We start from the raw sequence: 18,503 nt of genomic DNA on the forward strand, positions 1-18,503 counted from the left end.
GAGGTGTGCACAATAAACACCTTTACATGTAACAGGTAATGGCTCAGTGTCGTTACTCACTCAGAAAAAGTTTGACGTAATCTCTGACCGTCTCTGTCTCCCATCATGTTCAATTGCACCACCAGCTGCGCAGGGCTCTGGCTGAGGGTTGTCGTCGTCCTCGTCCTCTGAGTCAGTTAGTTCCACTGCTGTACCTTTTTTTGTGGCTAGATTGTGCAATATTGCACATGTAGCAATAATCTTGCAACATTTCATGGGGCTGTACAGACGTGTACCTCCAGTTTTGTGGAGGCAACGGAATCTGCTTTTGAGCAATCCAAATGTGCGCTCCACCACGTTACGTGTGCTCCTATGTGCCACAATATACCTCCTCTCCCTTGGGGTGGTTGGGTTGAGATATGGTGTGAGCAGATCAGGCCGGAGGGCATATGCGCTGTCACCTATGTGAAGAAGTAAGTGGCATTGATTACTGTGAACAACAGCTTGAGGCAGGGTGTACATCAGGGTGTGGCACATGTACCTACCTAGTATGTATCCGTCTCCAAATTCGCCAGCAAGCAGACGTGTATGGATGCCACTGTTACGGAAGATGTAGGTGTCGTGGCTACTCCCGGGGAATTTGGCTCCTCTTTTGAATCTTCACTTCTCTTGCTATCTTCTTTTCTTGCAAGATTGTGATATCAACAAGAAACTGCAACAAATGTTTTATTAACAACTGATCCCATTTATTCAGCTAACATTGTCAATCTTTTTATCTTATTTCTTGTTCTTTATTATGCTGACTTAATTTGACCTACCCGAGTTTCTGGTGACCAAGGCCTCTCTTCTTTCTTTTTTATATATGTTCTACTTTCTCTCTAACTGTAATTGCAATGCATATTTTTTATTAGTATTTCTGCTGTGATGCTCTATATTTAATTATTCCTTTCTCTCTTCCAGACTCTCACCTCTTATTGTACAGATGCTACCTTAAATGAGGATCCATTTTCATCTCAGGTAAGTCTCTCTTCTTATCTTTTCTCTTGATATTGGTAGTAGGCTTTTATGTGTAGTAACCCAACCTTAATGTTGTGTTCTAGATCTGCTACATGAATCCTTTACTTAGTAATGATGATGTATGAATCCTTCAGGAAAGCTTTTCCCAAATTAACCTTTCTACTGAGGATAATATCGACAAAGTTAAAGAAACTCTCTGCAGTGTCCTTTTACCCAAATTGAAAATCAGCGATACTAGTGCTGACTCTGTCCAATCATAAACTCTATGATTCTTAAAAATAAATCAGCAAACTGTGCCGCATTTACAATTTGTGCTCTCTTATAACCTCAAAACTAAACTCTAGTCATTTCACTCTCAGCTCCTTATTTCTGCTGAATTCAATGCACTTGTGCTGACTCTACCTTTCGAAACACTACTCTTTCGAAGTCCGTGTGAAGTGACTCGAGAAATAGCATGCGCAATTCCGTATTTCCTGACTACCTCCTAAAACTCGGAAACCTCCCAAAACAAGCAGAAACCAAAACTAAGAGCTTACTGACTTGCGCATAACCACAATGCTACTCTTCATGACAGGTATTCTGAAACACAACGGGAGAAACGTTGAGTGCAGGCGCGATGAGTTTTCCCTGACTGACTTTTGCTCCGCAAACCTCTGTAGCTCCTCCTTCTCGAACTCCTCAAGTGAAGTGCACACTTCTGTGGGAGCTTCCCCTGGACATTCCAAATTGCCACCAAGCACCAGAACACTAGCCTGCTGACCCAATGGCAGCTCCTTGGTGGCCATCTTGGATTTTCTATGATCTCTCATCTTATGCAAATAATAACCATAGGTCAACCTTGTGGGACCTCTTTATTTCAATCTTGTGGGACCTCTTTACTTAATTACACCAATGGAGTAACCCTTTGTATTAGGAAGCAGAGTGGGTCTGACAGTACCCCCCGCAAGGTAGGTCCCTCCGGCTTGGGGTAGCCTGGAAATTTCTTGTGAAACTCCCTAATTAATCGAGAAGCATGTACATCTGAACTTAACTCCCATGATCTTTCTTCTGGACCATAACCTTTCCAATATAGTAAGTAGTAAATCTGACCTTTAGTTTCTTTTGAGTCCAAAATTCATTTGACTTCACATTCCACTATTCCCTCTGTTTTAATTGGTTTTGGGGGTTTGCCTATTCTTAATTCTTTTGGTGTCTTTTTGAGAGAAGCATGAAACTGGATGTATTCTCAGACTCTTGGGTACTTTCTGTTGGTAAGTCAAGGTACTCAATTTCTTTTCAATTAAATAGGAACCTACAAACCTTGGTTGTAATTTCTTGTTTCCTTTGAGCTTAAGATTTTTAGTGCTTAACCAAACCTTTTCTCCAACTTGGAAATACGGGTTCTTTCCTTCTCTTCTTGTCTACATATTGTTTGTAACTTTCCTTAGCTCATGTGAGATTTTAGTTGCTTAACTATGTACTTGAGTCATATGTTCAACTAAGTATTTTACTGCAGCAACTTCTACTTCTTGAAAATTTATAGATTGGTTTGGATAGCTTCCTGAATTTAAATAAAATGGAGAATACCCAGTGGACACATTTTTTGCATTGTTTTGCTCAAACTCTGCAGCCCAAAGTTATTCTAGCCAGTCTCCCTCTTAATCTAAAATACATAATCTGAGATATTGTTCTAGCTCTTGCTTTGTTCTTTCAGTTTGGCCATCTGACTCTGGGTGATAACTAGTTGTGTACCTTGTTTTTATGTTTAATTTATTTGTAAATGCTCTCCAAACATGAGAAATACATTGAGATCCCCTGTCAGACACTAGTACCTTGGGACTCCCATGAGCTTGCACTATTGTTTGGCTAAAGGTGTGTGCTAATTTCCTAGCTGTTGGTACTCCTTTTAAGAGGACAAAATGGACCACCTTTTTAAATGTATCTACACAAAGTAATATTGTGTCAAACCCTTGGTTGGATGGTAACTCTACTATAAGATCTAATGTCACTGTATACCAGGGGTCAGGTGGTGTGGGTAAGGCTTGCAATAAACCCTTTGGAGCTTGTCTCTTCTGTTTTCCCCTCATACAAGTTTTGCACGTGGCTACATACTGGTGAATATCCTTTGTCATATTGGGTCACCAAAAGCGACATTTCAAGAGATCTTCTGTCTTCTGGATTCCTTTATGACCGGCTAATATGTGTTCGTGACACTTGTTTAATGCTTTTGTTTTGCAATTCCTGGGTTGACAAATAGAGCGCTCCGGCATGATAAGGTAAATTTCTACGGACTTACAGTCTGGAACCCTCATTTGCCCTTTTCTTCATTTCTTTTAAACCCATCGATTCTTGTGCCGATTCTTTCATGGATTCTTTCAGAACTGCTCCCATGACCCTCCCTTCTACTATTATACTTGGATTTTCAATCTCTTCTTGCATATTCTATGTGCCCAGTCTGGATAAGGCATCTGCTTTACCATTTTGAGTTGCTGGTCTATATGTGATAACAAAGTCATTATCAGCAAAATATAATGACCATCGGAGTTGTCTTGGAGTCAATGTTCTTGCTGACTTCAAAAAGTTCAGATTCTGATGTGTATACTGTGATAGTATGCCTGGCACTCATCAAGTAATGCCTCCACTCCTTGAATGCATTTTTATAGCCAATAACTCTTTCTCAATTATAGTGTAATTTATCTCGGGGAGGTTAACTTCCTTGAACGAAAGGCCACCGAGTGTAATTGACCCATGGTTTTGTGTCTTTGAGACAAAACTCCTCCCAATGCCAGATTAGATGTGTCAGTTTCTACATAAAAGGGCTCGGCGGGATCTTGATGCAACAAGATCAGAGCTGTGGTGAAATCTTTCTTTACTTTCATAAATGCTTTTTCAGCTTCATTAGGCCAACTGAATTTAACTCCCTTCCTTAGCAATCTCGTTAAGGGAATTAACTTCTTGGAAAAATCTTGGATGAACCTCCTGTAGAATTTAGCAAAGCCTATAAAACTTTGGACTTCTTTCACAGTCTTTGGAGATTCCCACTCAGTTACTGCCTTGATTTTCATCTCTGAAAAGGAGGGGGGTTATTACTTCTCACAGGTGTTTACAACGGCGCTAGACCAAATAGCGTGATCAGTATTCGTGTACCACAAAATAAATGCGGTGCTAAAGGTGGGTAAAAATAGCCCCTTAAAGCCCCAAACTGGGACCAGGAGGCTCAAAACAATATATATCAACAAATCCTATGCACACGGGTGTGCATAGGATTTGAGGCCCACATACCGTTCCTATTTGTATGGGTTCGACACCATGTTGTGAATCATTTCCCTTTGCATTCTCTACCTTTGCTTGATCAAACCTAGGTCTCCTTGAGAGAAAATCTCTCCTCTGCTCTCCTGTTCTTTTGTTCTATCGAAAATTTATTTCAAGAACTAAATCAATTAGAGCTGAGATTTCTATAGCTCTGTTGGGCACTTGGGCTAAGGCATCTTTTAATTCATCTTTTAATCCACGATAGAACACTACTGCTCGTTTATTCTCTGGCCATTCAGTTTCCACTACTAGTTTGTTGAACTGAGCCAAGTATGCAATGAGATCCCGATTACCCTGTTTAATCTCCAACAGTTCGGTTATCTGTGGCTTGTGAAGCTTTGCACCGATCAAAGATCCTGAGAAATTTGTTTTTTTAATTCATCTGTAGCATATAGAATTGGATAATTTCTGGTCACTAAAGGCATAAACCAGGACGTTGGGTCTCCACTAAGATAAGATAGTATGAATGCCACTCACGACTGCACGTCAGGAAAAACCGCAGAACGGCACATAAAATGTAAGGTGCATTGTGTCAAAAACACTTGTACCTTTTCAGGATCTCCATTAAACCACTCAGGAGGGGCCAAAGAAATAACTGGGGATAAGGAATTAATGAAATGGGTTGTAACCTTGGGCATAGGGACTATTGGGTCACTAGAATATTCCTCATGTGTAGATGAGTTGTTGAAACTTGTCTCAGATACTATCCTATTCATCTTAATCGTTAAATCTGTAGTTTCTCTCCGAGATGTTATCAGGTCCTGTCTAAGTTCCCTATTTTCCTCCCTAACTGCTATTAATTATTTTGGTATCCCTGCCAAAACGTCTCCTAACTTCTTTAGGTCTATACCTTTGGCCATTCTGTTCAGATGCAAACTCAGTGTTGGCACTTCACTCTGTCAGGAAGGCTGTTGCCCAATATGCAAAGGAGCAGAGCGACATCAGTTCTCAATGCCCCCACTACAGTTTTCCAGCCAACCATGTTTTGCCAAGAACGTGCATAACTGCGGAAGCCACAGTGGGGAAAGGGGATGGGACAGAGAAGAGACAGCCACACTTCTTTACTCTGGTTCCACTTCTGAATCTTCACTTCTCTCGCTATCTTCTTTTCTTGCAAGATTGTGTTATCAATATGGAACTGCAACACATGTTTTATTAACAACTGATCACCTTTATTCACTTAACATTGTCATTCTTCTTATCTTATTTCTTTTTCTTTATTAAGCTGACATAATTGCACCTACCCGAGTTTCTGGTGACCATTGTCTCTCTTTTTTCTTCTTTATGTATTTTCTACTTTCTCTGTAACTGTAATTGCAATGCATTTTTTTTTATTAGTTTTTCTGCTGTGCTTTTCTATATTTAATTATTCCTTTCTCTCTTCCAGACTCCCACCTCTTATTGTACAGATGCTATCTTAAATGAGGATCTATTTTCACCTCAGGTAGGTCTCTCGTCTTATCTTTTCTCTTGACATTGGTAGTAGTCTTTTATGTGTAGTAACCCAACCTTAATGTTGTGTTCTAGATCTGCTACATGATTCTTTTACTTAGTAATGATGAGGTATGAATCCTTCAGGAAAGCTTTTCCCAAATTAACCTTTCTACTGAGGATGATATCGACAAAGTTAAAGAAACTCTCTGCAGTTGCCTTTTACCCAACTTAAAAATCAGCTATACTAATGCTGACTCTGCCCAATCATAAACTCCATGCTTCTTAAAAATAAATCAGCAAACTGTGTCCAATTACAATTTATGCTCTCTTATAACCTCAAAACTAATCTCTGGTCATTTCACTCTCAGCTCCTTATTGCTGCTGAATTCAATGCACTTGTGCTGACTCTACCTTTCGAAACACTACTCTTTCGAAGTCCGTGTGAAGTGACTCGAGAAATAGCATGCGCAATTCCGTATTTCCTGACTACCTCCTAAAACTCGGAAACCTCCCAAAACAAGCAGAAACCAAAACTAAGAGCTTACTGACTTGCGCGTAACCACAATGCTACTCTTCATGATAGGTATTCTGAAACACAATGGGAGAAACGTCGATTGCAGGCGTGACGAGTTTTCCCTGACTGACTTTCGCGCTGCAAACTTCTGTAGCTCCTCCTTCTCGAACTCCTCAAATGAAGTGCACACTTCTGTGGGAGCTTCCCCTGTACATTCCAAATTGCCACCAAGCACTAGGACACTAGCCTGCTGAGCCAATTGTCCCTCCTTGGCATCCATCTTGGATTTCCTCAGAACTCTCACCTTATGTAAGTAATAACTATAGGTTAATCTTGTGGGACCTCTTAACTTAATTACACCAATGGAGTAACCCTTTGTATTAGGAGGCAGAGTGGTTCTGACAGGCGGTAACCCTCCTCGACAGCGCAGCAAAGGTTACCATAGTGCGGCAGACACTCCACCAGCGTCTGGAGGCGAAAGCAATTGATACTCTCATTACAGTAGAAACAGCTGACACTCGTGTTGCCCCCGATAGGCTTTATGAAATAGACCTCGAAATTGAAGGTGATATTAAATGCCCAATTAATGGAGTTTTGGGGAAAATCTAACTTCTTCTAATGATATTTTGTTGGCAGAGGTTGATTAACTTCCCCCTTTTGTCCTTGCTTCCTCTAGAGACAAGGGGCCAGATGTAGGTAATCTCAATTTACCTATTCTTAAATACCGAATTTTACAGATTTGGTATTTAAGAATAGGTAAATGGGATGTAGATACATTTTCTGTAAAAATTACCGAATCGGGTAGATTCGTAATTAAGAATCAGTATTTACCGATTCGGTAAATACCGATTCAGTAATTCCCATTCATTCCTATGGGCCTGGAGGCCCATAGGAATGAATGGAAATTGCTGATTTGGTAAATAGGGGAACCCTTTCAAGGGTGGCAGGGTGTCACATTGACACCCTGCTGCACCCCTGAATAGTGCATGGGTGCACATGTGGCACACATACATGCCCTAAGGGCATGTATGTCTGCCACATGACACTGAATAAAAAGCAGAACATTGCTTTTTAAAAGGAATTTGTTATTTACCACCAACTAATAGATGGTGGTAAATAACGAATCCTTAAATGTAAGAAGCACTCACTTGAGTGCTCCCTACATTACAGATTCTGTAATTTACCGAATCAGTATTTTAAGAATTCGGTAATTTACCGATTCGGTAAATTACTGAATCCTGAAATGTGGCCTCGTACATCTGAAAAGCCTAATACCGGTTGGTAACGCCTGAAATCCGGTAATTTCGGCCTTTACCGACCGGTATTAGGCTTCCTACATCTGGACCAAGATGTTATTCTACTGAGATTTTCACAATATGTTTCTGATGACGATAAATTGGCTTATGACTCTTAGTGTCCTTGATCATTGGCCCCGGTGTTCTATCGTGACCAGGCCTGTTGGGACAAGGGTTCCCCGGTTCATGTGATACCTGTGCGTTCCACACCTCAGCCCCAAACACAGTATTCGATCAAATGGGATGCCTAAGCATCCCTAAGTGAAATCTTGACCCAATTGGAATATCAGGGTGTGATTGAACCCTGTGTTTCATCAATAAATAATCCTCTTTTTCCGATATTGAAACCGGACGGTTCACATTGCATAGTTTTACACTACAGACATTTGAACAGTCTTGTTCGTACCTTTGCGGTTCAGAATACACATAGCTCTGCGTTAGTGCATAAAATTGTTTGAAAAAAGTACAAAACCACTTTGGATATTTGAGTTTTCAGTCACTCCTTGGCTCCAGAGAGCCGTGATTTGACGTTATTCAGTGTGCTAGGCAAGCAGGGCCGATATGCGAGATTGCCTATGGGATATGAGACTAGCCCAGGTGTGTCCCTTTTCATGAGATCGACCCCGATGCCTTCTCGTGCGTCGATGACATATACTTGACGGATGATGAATTACAGCCGCATCAGCTGCGTGTGGACCACATATTTTGGAAACATTGGTTACAAATTAAATTTTGCTAAAACTCACATCGCCTTCTTGGCGGTTCTTTTTGTTAGTTACAAACTCAACATTGAAGGTAGGGGCTTGGCCCTCCACTTTCTGGAGAAATGTGCTCAATTGCAACCTCCATCTACTCTTAAAAAACTGCAATCTTGCTGTTTTTTTAAAATTTTGGGAGGATATACATTCCTGAATATGCCCAGCATATCAAACCTCTTTACTCTTCAATACAACTTTCTTTTTCGACTTACAGTTGGCTTCCGGAACATACCGCAATTCTTCAGTCTCTGCAGTCTGACTGCTTGCGATCAACTTCTTGTTAACACAATAAAATTCTACGAATTTGGTAATAAGGATTATGCCTGGAGCGTGAGGCTTTTCTTACTTCATGTTCAATGACGGGAACACTGTCCCCATTGCTTTCAAATCACATTTGTATACTTCATCTGAGTTTCATTTTTCCTCTACTGATTCTTTTTGACTGCTGTTCAGATGGTGACCCTGAAGGAACGCTCTCTGGAACAGGGGAAATGCAGTATCATGGTCTTGCCGGTACCTGCTTTAGAAGCAGTTAGAAAGGCTAGTGTCCTAAATTCTAAAGCCTTTCATCCTTGCTGGATACAATAGGCTAGTACTTTGGCATTGGCTGATGTAAACTTTTTCTTTGATCCTTCTTTCCAGACACAGGAGTTTTTACAATATGAACATGTTCATCCTGCTCCATTGTCTCCGCTTCCTCTTAATCAGTACAAATGTATCATTTACACCAACGGTTCAGCTCAACCTGTTGTTGGTTCTAAGCATGCTTTTTCAGCAGTCTGTGTAATTGTGGCAGGTACGATTGTTAATGGGGATTTTAAATCCTCCTTGGTGCACACACAATCTCTGGGTGACTGTGCGGCTCATTTGGCTGAGTTACATTCTTTGGGTTTGGCTCTTGAATTTGCTGATCCTGAAGTCCCCTCACTCATAGTGTATGATTCATTTTACTGTGTACAATCCTTTAATGACAATTTGTTCTTTTGGACACAGAAAGATTTAGTTCATTCTAAAGGTAAATGGTAACATGTGTGGCATAAAACGCTCTGGGTTCGGGTGGCTGCTCTTAAGAAATGTTTGCCACTCACACATGTTATCCATACTTTAGGCCATCAATGTGTGGGACCACATGCTGTTGGTAATTCAATGGCTGATGAGGCAGCCAAATCTACAGTAGCCACATCTCAGTAGCAGCAGTCACTATGTCTATGACTAAAATTGATGATGATATTTTGCCAGCTATCACTGCGACAAAAGAGGGGAAAGAGTTCCCCCAAGGTTTTCCTTCACGTTACACATATCACTTGTCTCTCATCAATTGCCCTTTGCAACAATTCCATCTGTTGGGGGTTGGCTGATTCCCAATGAGGACCGCAGACTTTCTTTGATCATTAGAACTCATGAAGGCGTGGCTTCTGCACATGCTAGAGTAACTGGGACAATTTCACTTTTACAGCAACGTTTTTGGTGGCATGGATTATATCAACAGGCTTGTAAATATGTTCTTTATTGTGATATTTGTCAACAAATTAAACCTTCTACTGTAGCACGTCCGCCATATACTCAACTTTACATTTCAAACTTTTTGATGGTATTTATCTTGATCACTGTGGTCCTTTGACATCTGATACTGCTTTGAAACACATCTTGGTTGCAGTGGATTCGTGCATGAGATTCCTTTGGGTTTGGCCGCAACGCAGTGCAGACGCTTAAACTGTTCTAAAAGATTTGCGTGTCTTTGTCAGTACGTTTGCCTGTGGCACCTTAATTCTGACCAAGGTCCAGTGTTTGCCTCTAAGGCTTACCGGGATGCGAGGAAGTCTCTGGGGATGCAGGTGTAATTCGCGTCTCGATATCAGCCTGAGGGCAATTCTGTTGTGGAGCGGATGAACCGTGACTTAAAGTAATCTTTAACAGCAAGGGTTTTAGGTACTGGCAGGGGCTGGCTGACTCATCCTTACAGAGTCCAGCGTAAACTTAATAATCTCCCAAGAAGATCTCTGGGTGGACGGACCCCATACGAAATGCTCTTTGGCATTAAAATGTTTGTGGCAGACCTTGATGGTCTAGACGTTGTGATGACTGCCTCAACATTTGATGTAGATAACCATTGTACTATGTTACAGGAACTACAAAAAGCTTGTGACTCACAAGCGAAAGCCCATTTGTCCTCTTCCACATATGCAGCGGTGCTGATTCCTGGTTCTGGCTGGCTTCCTAATGCTGGATATCTAGTCCGTAAAAAAGGTGGAGAACAAAAAAGTATTTGGTCCTTCCTACTATGCACCGGTCAGAGTCCTTGGTTTGACAGGCACCCCTACTATGATTCTGCTTCCACTACCTGGTCGCAAGGAGAATCGTTACATTTCCATCACACAAGCCAAGCTACACCATATGGCCGATACTGAATAGTATGCCTTGCGCGCAGGCATCTCTCTCTCTGAATCGGATGGCTTTTGTTTGGTCAACTAATCCCCAGCAATTAGTAAGGGAGTTGGAAACTTTTATTGATTTATTGCCTGTTTTACCTTCTACATCCACAACTGCGGCAATTGAATATGCTTCTCCTCCCGTTTAGGTTATAATTGACATTCCTGAAAGTAAAGTCCACTCACCTTCTACTGAATCACAACCACCCTTGTTTCAGCTGGGGTCCAGTGGTTTCTATATGGACTGCATTAGTTTTTCATCTGAATCTTCTTTGTCGTCATCATCTGTCACAGAACCCCCTACACGTACCAGCCTTTTCATCTCCTGGTTCAAAAAGCCTTACCTAATCCCTCCATGGACATATGTCTGGATGGTGCTGAAAATGGTGTTCCTTTTCATGTGGATTGAGTTTGTGACTGTGACTGTGTATTTCCTATTGATTAATGGCCATTACTTACCTGAACGCTCTGCTGTGAATATTTTTGACAGTGTTCTAGCCCCTCACATGTCCTCCCATAAAATGAAAGTAGATCAGGCCCTAGTTAATATTTCAGCATTCCCAGTTGTTGATGGCATTGTTTGGGATAAAGTACCATATGATATCTATGGCCCGGCGTAACTTTTAAACATTCCATACCTTTTCCGTGTTACTGTAGGAGATGTGATTTTGCCTGATATTCATTTTGATGACTGTGATATTCATGCTGTTCATTCATTGTTCTCTGACTTGAAAAATTATACTGCATTTGACACTGAAGATTTGTATTTAAATTCTGCAAACTATGCCGATTTGTTCTGTTATCAACATTATAGCCATCATTTTTTACACAAGACCAACACTCTGAGACCATTTTTTATTTTACCCAATGGGAGCATTGACCAACACCGTTACAAGGTAGTTCAAAGACCCAACTGAATAAATTAATGTATTTTATAAGTTACAATCTTTCTGACCCTCACTCCTATTTTTATGAATTGAAGATGCCCAACTGCACTTAATTTATGCTGACCCACACTAAATTAGTATACTCCTTGTCCTCCATAAACGATTTGTCCATGAAAGGTTATGAGTATTGGAAGGATGCAATTGATTTAAAATCCATCTGGGGTACCAAAAATTGGCAAGTGCAGGGCACTGAGTCTTTGCATCGTGCATGTCTAATACCGTCTCAGCTCATATTTTTAAATGAGACTGTAAAACAGACTACTTGCTTTGGTTTAGCCATGGGCAAAAATCTAAACATTCCCTCCATTCCGTTATTGGAACCTTATGAAACATGGCAAACACATACCAACTATACAATTGAAGACTTAGCTGTCATGTTTCAGAATGGCACACTTAATTCTTCCACTATTAACTCCTTGGGTTGGTTATTGTGGCCAACTAACTCCAAAGCATGTCAATTACGCTTTCTGAATACTACACAGATTACCCAAAGTAAACCTGATCCACGTTTCCCACATTGACATACAGTTATCACATACTCGGTAGGTAAATTGTGTCAGCAATAGTTGGAACATTCCGCACTGTCATCTGTGAAACAACATCTATCTTTATTGTCAGGTGATATTGATCTGGCTGATTTTCTTTTTGGTCCAAAGTCCCATCAAACTAAATGTTTTGTTTATACAGCCTATAATGAATTTTGGAAGCTGTCGCAGATGGAAGCAGTGTTCCGCCTGTGCCAAATTGACCAAGCTAATTTCAAAAAAGTTCTTGCTGTTGTCGATAATAACATTAATACACTGTCTTCTCGTGTATATATACTTTGGATAATATTGTATCAATCGACATTGACATTGTTTAACATGAAGTGTCAGTTTTGTATCATGGTCAAAATCAGTTATGTTCTGTGATGCAATTTGCATGGACCTTACAAAAGCTCAAAAGTGGAAAAGTACAGTGGGATTATCTGAGGGGCCTGTGGTCGGTCTGAACCGGGAAGTGAGTCCCAAACAAGTATGGTCTCAACTTCTTCAGTGCCCAGACCACAGCAAATGCCTCACGCTCAATTGCACTACATGTTAGCCGCCTGAAGCCCCACTTAGAAAGGTCCGAAGTGGGCATGCTCCTAGCAACAAATGATGGAATGGAGGAGGAGACCGAGCCTCTTCCTGATCTCCTGTCTGCAACAAAGCAAATGGGTCGGTGGATGGAGTCAGCCTTTCTGCCACCCTGACCCCTGATCAGCAGCACAATTGTCGCCAACTGTTAGGACAATTCTCTGATTTGTTTTCCTTGGTTCCTGGTGTCACTGAGTGGTGCATCCATGATGTGGACACTGGGGACAGTCCTCCTGTGAAGCACAAGGCTTACAGAGTGACTGACAAGGTCAGAGTTTACATTGAGGAGGAAGTCTCCAAAAGGTATGCTTTAGGGGTGATTGAGTCCTCCAACAGTCCTTGGGCCAGCCCAGTGGTTGTGGTCTCAAAGGCTGCCACGCCTGGTGCCACACTGGAACTCCGGTTCTGTGTTGACTACAGAGGACTCAATTCAGTCACCAGGACTGACGAGCACCCCACCCCAGAGCTGATGAGCTCATTGATCGGGTAGGGGCTGCATGGTACCTCAGCACGTTTGATTTGACGTCTGGGTACTGGCAGATCGCCTTGACTGATGGGGCCAAAGAGAAGTCAGCATTCTCCATACCAGATGGGCACTACCAATTCCGGGTTATGCCCTTTGGGATGAAGAATGCCCCTGCCAACTTTCAGAGGTTGGTCAACCAGGTGTTGGCTGGACTGGAGGATTTCAGTGCCGCCTACCTGGATGACATTGTAGTGTGCAGCGCCAGTTGGGAAGAACATCTGCGCCACCTCTGGGAAGTGTTGATGGCACTGTGAAAGGCAGGCCTCACGATCAAAGCAAGTAAGTGTCAGATCGGGCAGGGTTCCGTGGTGTACTTGGGTCACCAGGTAGGAAGCGGCAAGGTGGCGTCCCTACAACCCAAGATTGATACCATCCTGGCATGGGAACCCCCTAAGACTCAGACACAGGTGAGAGCCTTTTTAGGACTCACAGGGTACTACAGGAGGTTTGTCAAGGGGTATTGCAACATTGTTGCACCCTTGACTGAGCTGACTTCCAGTAAGCAGCCCACGAAAGTGAACTGGACTGACACCTATCAGAAGGCTTTTGATGCTCTGAAGACTGCCATGTGCGCCCACCTTCTCAAAATAATTCATTGTACAGACAGACGCTTCAGAGCATGGTGTGGGGGCTGTTCTATCACAGAATAATGAAGAGGGCCAAGACCAACCTGTAGCCTTCATCAGTAGGAGGTTCCTTCCATGGGAACAGAGGTGGAGTGCAATTGAGCGTGAGGCATTTGCTGTGGTCTGGGCGCTGAAGAAGTTGAGACCATACTTGTTTGGGACTCACTTCCGAGTTCAGACTGACCACAGGCCCCTCAGATGGCTGATGCAGATGTGGGGTGAGGACCCAAAGTTGTTGAGGTGGTCCATTTCCCTACAGGGTATGGACTTTACGGTGGTACACCGCCCTGGTACAGAACACGCCAACGCTGATGGTCTGCCCAGATTTTTCCACCTTAGTGAAGAGAACTCCCAAGGGGAAGGGTAGTTCTCCTCACTTTCAGCTGGAGGGGACACATGTTAGACCTGGCATCATTGGCGTGAGTCTCCCTTCCATTTTTGACGGATTGCCTCCTCTGTTTTGATATGTCTTTGCTGGATTTATGCTTTGAGCACTGTGCCACTACTAATCAGTGCCACAGTCCAAGTGCTCCCTATGTTAAATTGATGTACTAATTGGTTACTCCATGATTGGGTTATTTGATTTATCTGTCAGCCCCTAGTACAGTGCACCCTAGGTGCCCAGGGTTTGTAAATCAAATGCTGCTAGTGGGCTTGCGGCATTGGCCGTGCCACCCGCGGAAGCAAATTGTAAAGTGTGTCTCAGGCCTGCCATTGCAAGGCCTATGTGCAGTCTAGCACTGCCATGTCGACTTGGCCAAGTGCACCCACTTATCAGTCCCTACACCTTCCCTTTGCTTCCTATTTGACACCCCTATGGTAGACCCAAGGACAGGGTGCATTGTAAGTATAAGGTAGGACATGCTCTAATGTGTGTAGCATGTTCTAATAGTGAATTACAGCCATTTTCGTTTTTCACTTTTGAAGGCTACCTGTTCTCATAGGCCAGAATGGGCAGTTAGATTATTACATTCTTATAATCCTAACTGACTCTGGGAACACTATAGAAATTCGAATTGCTCCACCCCCTGTGGCTTGTCTGATGTCTCTGCCCTGCACTGTGAAAGGAGAGGAGGAATCATGTCAACAGAGTGCTCCAGAGCTGTATCTTCCCTCCCCTGTGCTGGCTGGCTCCACCTCCTGTGTTGCAGCTGATGTCTCTGCCCTGCACAGTGAAAGGAAGAAGAGAGTCATGTAAACAAAGTGCTCAGGAACTGGTTTGGACTAGGCAGAGGCCTCTCTGTCTTCAGAGAACAATGGATTTTGGGGTATAAATATTGGGACCCTGATCCCAAGAAATTAGATCACTTCTGGACAATAAACATTTCTGCGAAGGAGAAGAACCAAAGAGGCTGCAGGAATTGTACTGCGCCTCTGCCAGTGTGCTGTTTGCTGGGTTGGCCTGCAGTGCTTGCTTCATTGCCAAGGGAAAGGGGAAGGAACTTTGTAAGGACTTTCATCTACAGAATATTCTCCAAGGTCTTGAACTGTGCTTGCCCCCTGCTGAAGTCTCAGGGACAAAAGACTCTTCCTGAATTTCCTTGCTGGGATTTCTGACTCCAGTCACTCGCTGGAAGCGCGATGCACCAAGAGGAAGAGTGTTGCCGCCGCAGCTGAAATCATCGCAACGCCGGAGATACGAGCCTTCGCCTCATCTCCCTGGAAGTGTGTGTTCATTAAAGCTGCCTGCCGTCACATCCCCGGAGAAGCGTGACTCCATCAATATAGTCGCCATCGCGTCACCAGAGAATCGCAGGGACTGTCGTGGCTCCAAAGTACAGAGTCATCGCAAGGCTGCCAGCGCGTCATCGCATCGCCGCATCAAGGGCGCCATCTTCTTGCATCACAACCGGATCATCGCAACGCATCAAGGCGCCATCTTGCGCACCGCAACGGGCCCGCACGCTGAGAACCTAAGCATCACCTTCGCTGCGGTAAGGCTCACGACGAGTCCCCTACTCTGTGCAAGCATTGAGGCAGGACGCAACCGTTCCCCCGGATCACGGAACTGACGCATCTTCCTTTTTGCGAGCCTTTTGTTCACTTTGCTTTACGCATCCAGGTACTTTGTTGAGAACTTTGTCGCATTTACCAACTACTTGACTAAGTGTCGTATTGTGGATTTTTGTCGTTTGTGGTCTTCTGTTTAAGTCTATATAAAGAATACTTATTTTTATAAAACCTGTGTTGTGTCCATCTGTAGTGCTTTTACTGTATTACTGTGTATATTCACAAATGCTTAACACACTGCCTCTGAGATTAGCCTGTCTGCTCGTGCCAAGCTACCAAGGGGGTGAGCAGGGGTTATTAAGGAGTATAATCCCCTTATCTTGACTTAGAAGTAAGAGTCCCTATTTGGACAAAGGTGAATACCATTGCCAACTAGAGACCCCAAGATCTAACAAACACTATCCCATATGCTTGGTGACAGCACTCTTTTCACATATACTTGTCACTAAACCTTGTATTGAATGTTTAAAGCCTGAGGTGTGGGCAATTCACCTACTATCAATACTGACTCACAAGAAACTGGGGGCTGATGTATCAAGGGTTTTTACCCATTTTCTCTGGGTAAATGTGATGGCACATATTGAGAAAGATCCTTATGAAACCAGCCATTTTACCTATCAGTGAAAGACTCAAAAGCAGCCAAAATATCAAATATGATGTTGATATGTCCTGATTTTCTACTTTTTATAAAATAATTGAACAAGACCCAAAACATGCTTCTTAACCCAGCTTCTTTAGACCAAAGACCACAAAACCGAAAAAAAGCAAAAGGAAGAACAAACAATATTTTTGTGACATCCCTAAACAAAACTCAAGCAGAATACTGTTAGCCTAGTCTATCTTGCTATTAGTTTGTATAACCAAGTTATATTGTATTGGCCTTTTCAGAAAGAAAAAAATGACTCTTTCACTCTTCTTTTCCTTTCTTTGAATGGCATTTATTTTCTGGTTGTGCAGGTGTTTTTTCAGTGTTTATATGTTTATACTGGTAAGGGCTATTTCTCTTTTGGTGAGGTTTTATCAGTTATTATAGGGTTAAACCTAAAACCAAATAGCCTACAAATGATGTTTTGCACTGAAGCGTCCAACTGATCGATTTGATTGTTTTTGCAGTGTATCACAAATCGCTTCAATTTTGCTGCATAGCATGTTCTTGTGGTACGATGTCTAGTCTCTTTGATGGCGGGAGATTAAGGTAGCCAGACTCTAAGATGTAAGGTGCCAGATCGCAAGATTGAGATGACTGGGATCTGGATATCTTATCTCTCCATGGCTCTGAATGAGAAGATTGGGAGTGAGATGTAGTTTTTGGTGAGGAACTACTGAGAGCTCCAACAGGGTTGTGAACCAGGGTTGCAGGGCCCATGTGGGAACAACTAGGATGAGAGTCAGGGATGCCTTTCTGAGCTTCCGAACCATCAATGGAATGAAAGGGAGAGGCGGAAAAGCATAGGCAAATATCCCTGAACAATTCATCCATAGTGCATTGCCTTCTGACAATGGGTGTGAATGTCTGGATGTGAAGCATGGGCATTTTGCATTTAGGTTTGTGGCGAACAGATCTACGTGCAGAAAGCCCCGCATTTGGAAGAATGGGAAGAGAACTTGAGGGTGGAGTTACCATTCATGGATCTGTTGTCTTTGATGGCTGAGCAGGTCTGCAATTTCATTGTTTACTTCTGGAAGGTGATCTGCAAGGAGATCCATTTTGTGATGTATAGCCCATTCCCAGATAGTCTGTGCTATTTGTGACAGCTGGAGAGAGTGTCAGCTGGAGAGAGTGTGTTCCCTCCTGTTTTTGTATGTAGCACGCTGCTGTCATGTTGTCTGTACTGATCAGGACAGCTTTGCCTACTAGATGTACTTGAAACACTTTGAGCACTACAGAAATTGCTAGCAACTTTAGAGGATTTATGTGAAGCTGTTTTTGCTGCAAGCTCCACATGCCCTGAATTGTATGCATCTGGATATGAGCTCCCCAACCAGTGAGCAATGCATCTGCTGTAAGCACTATCTGTGGAACCGGGTCAATGAAGGGCCGTCCTTCTGAAATGTTTTGTGTATTCCACCACTGCAGAGAGCGATGGGTGCGGCCGTACACCAACACTAGATCTGATAACAGACCCCGAGCCTGGTTCCACTGCTGTTATAAAAACTCCTGAAGGGGACGCATCTGGAGTCTTGCGTAAGGGACTATTAGAATGCAAGATGCCATCATCCCTAGTAATTGCATGAACATTCAAGCTGGCAATGAGTGTTGAGGCTGAAACTGACACAGTAAAGTTTGCATGATGTGGATTCTGGACGGATTGGGGTAGGCCAAAGGCTTTTTATGTATCTATTGTGGCTCCCAGATATACCTGTATGTTGGATGGTTGTAGATTGGATTTGGACAGATTTATTGTGAATCCTAGATCGTGGAGCAACTGCACTGTTTTGTGAGTGTGACGTAGACAGCTTTTTGTGAGCTGGCTGTTATGAGCCAGTCGTACAAATATGGGAAGACATCAATGTGTTGTCTTCGTAGATGAGCTGCGACTACTGCCAGGCACTTGTTGA

The 18,503-nt window shown here is 42.8% G+C and overlaps 1 protein-coding gene across 1 annotated transcript in view; it reads right to left on the minus strand.

The window, feature by feature from the left end:
- Positions 1-4,383: 4,383 nt before the first annotated feature.
- Positions 4,384-18,503, minus strand: part of LOC147728055 (uncharacterized) — a 29,268-nt gene continuing 15,148 nt past the window's right edge. The window contains exon 3 of the mRNA XM_086963726.1: positions 4,384-4,643. Within this exon, the coding sequence (XP_086819852.1) occupies positions 4,384-4,643 (260 nt within the window). The remainder of the gene's footprint in view (positions 4,644-18,503) is intronic.

This window comes from Lissotriton vulgaris, chromosome 3_1 (genome assembly GCF_964263255.1).
Source record: "Lissotriton vulgaris chromosome 3_1, aLisVul1.2, whole genome shotgun sequence".
Classification (NCBI taxonomy): Eukaryota; Metazoa; Chordata; class Amphibia; order Caudata; family Salamandridae; genus Lissotriton; species Lissotriton vulgaris.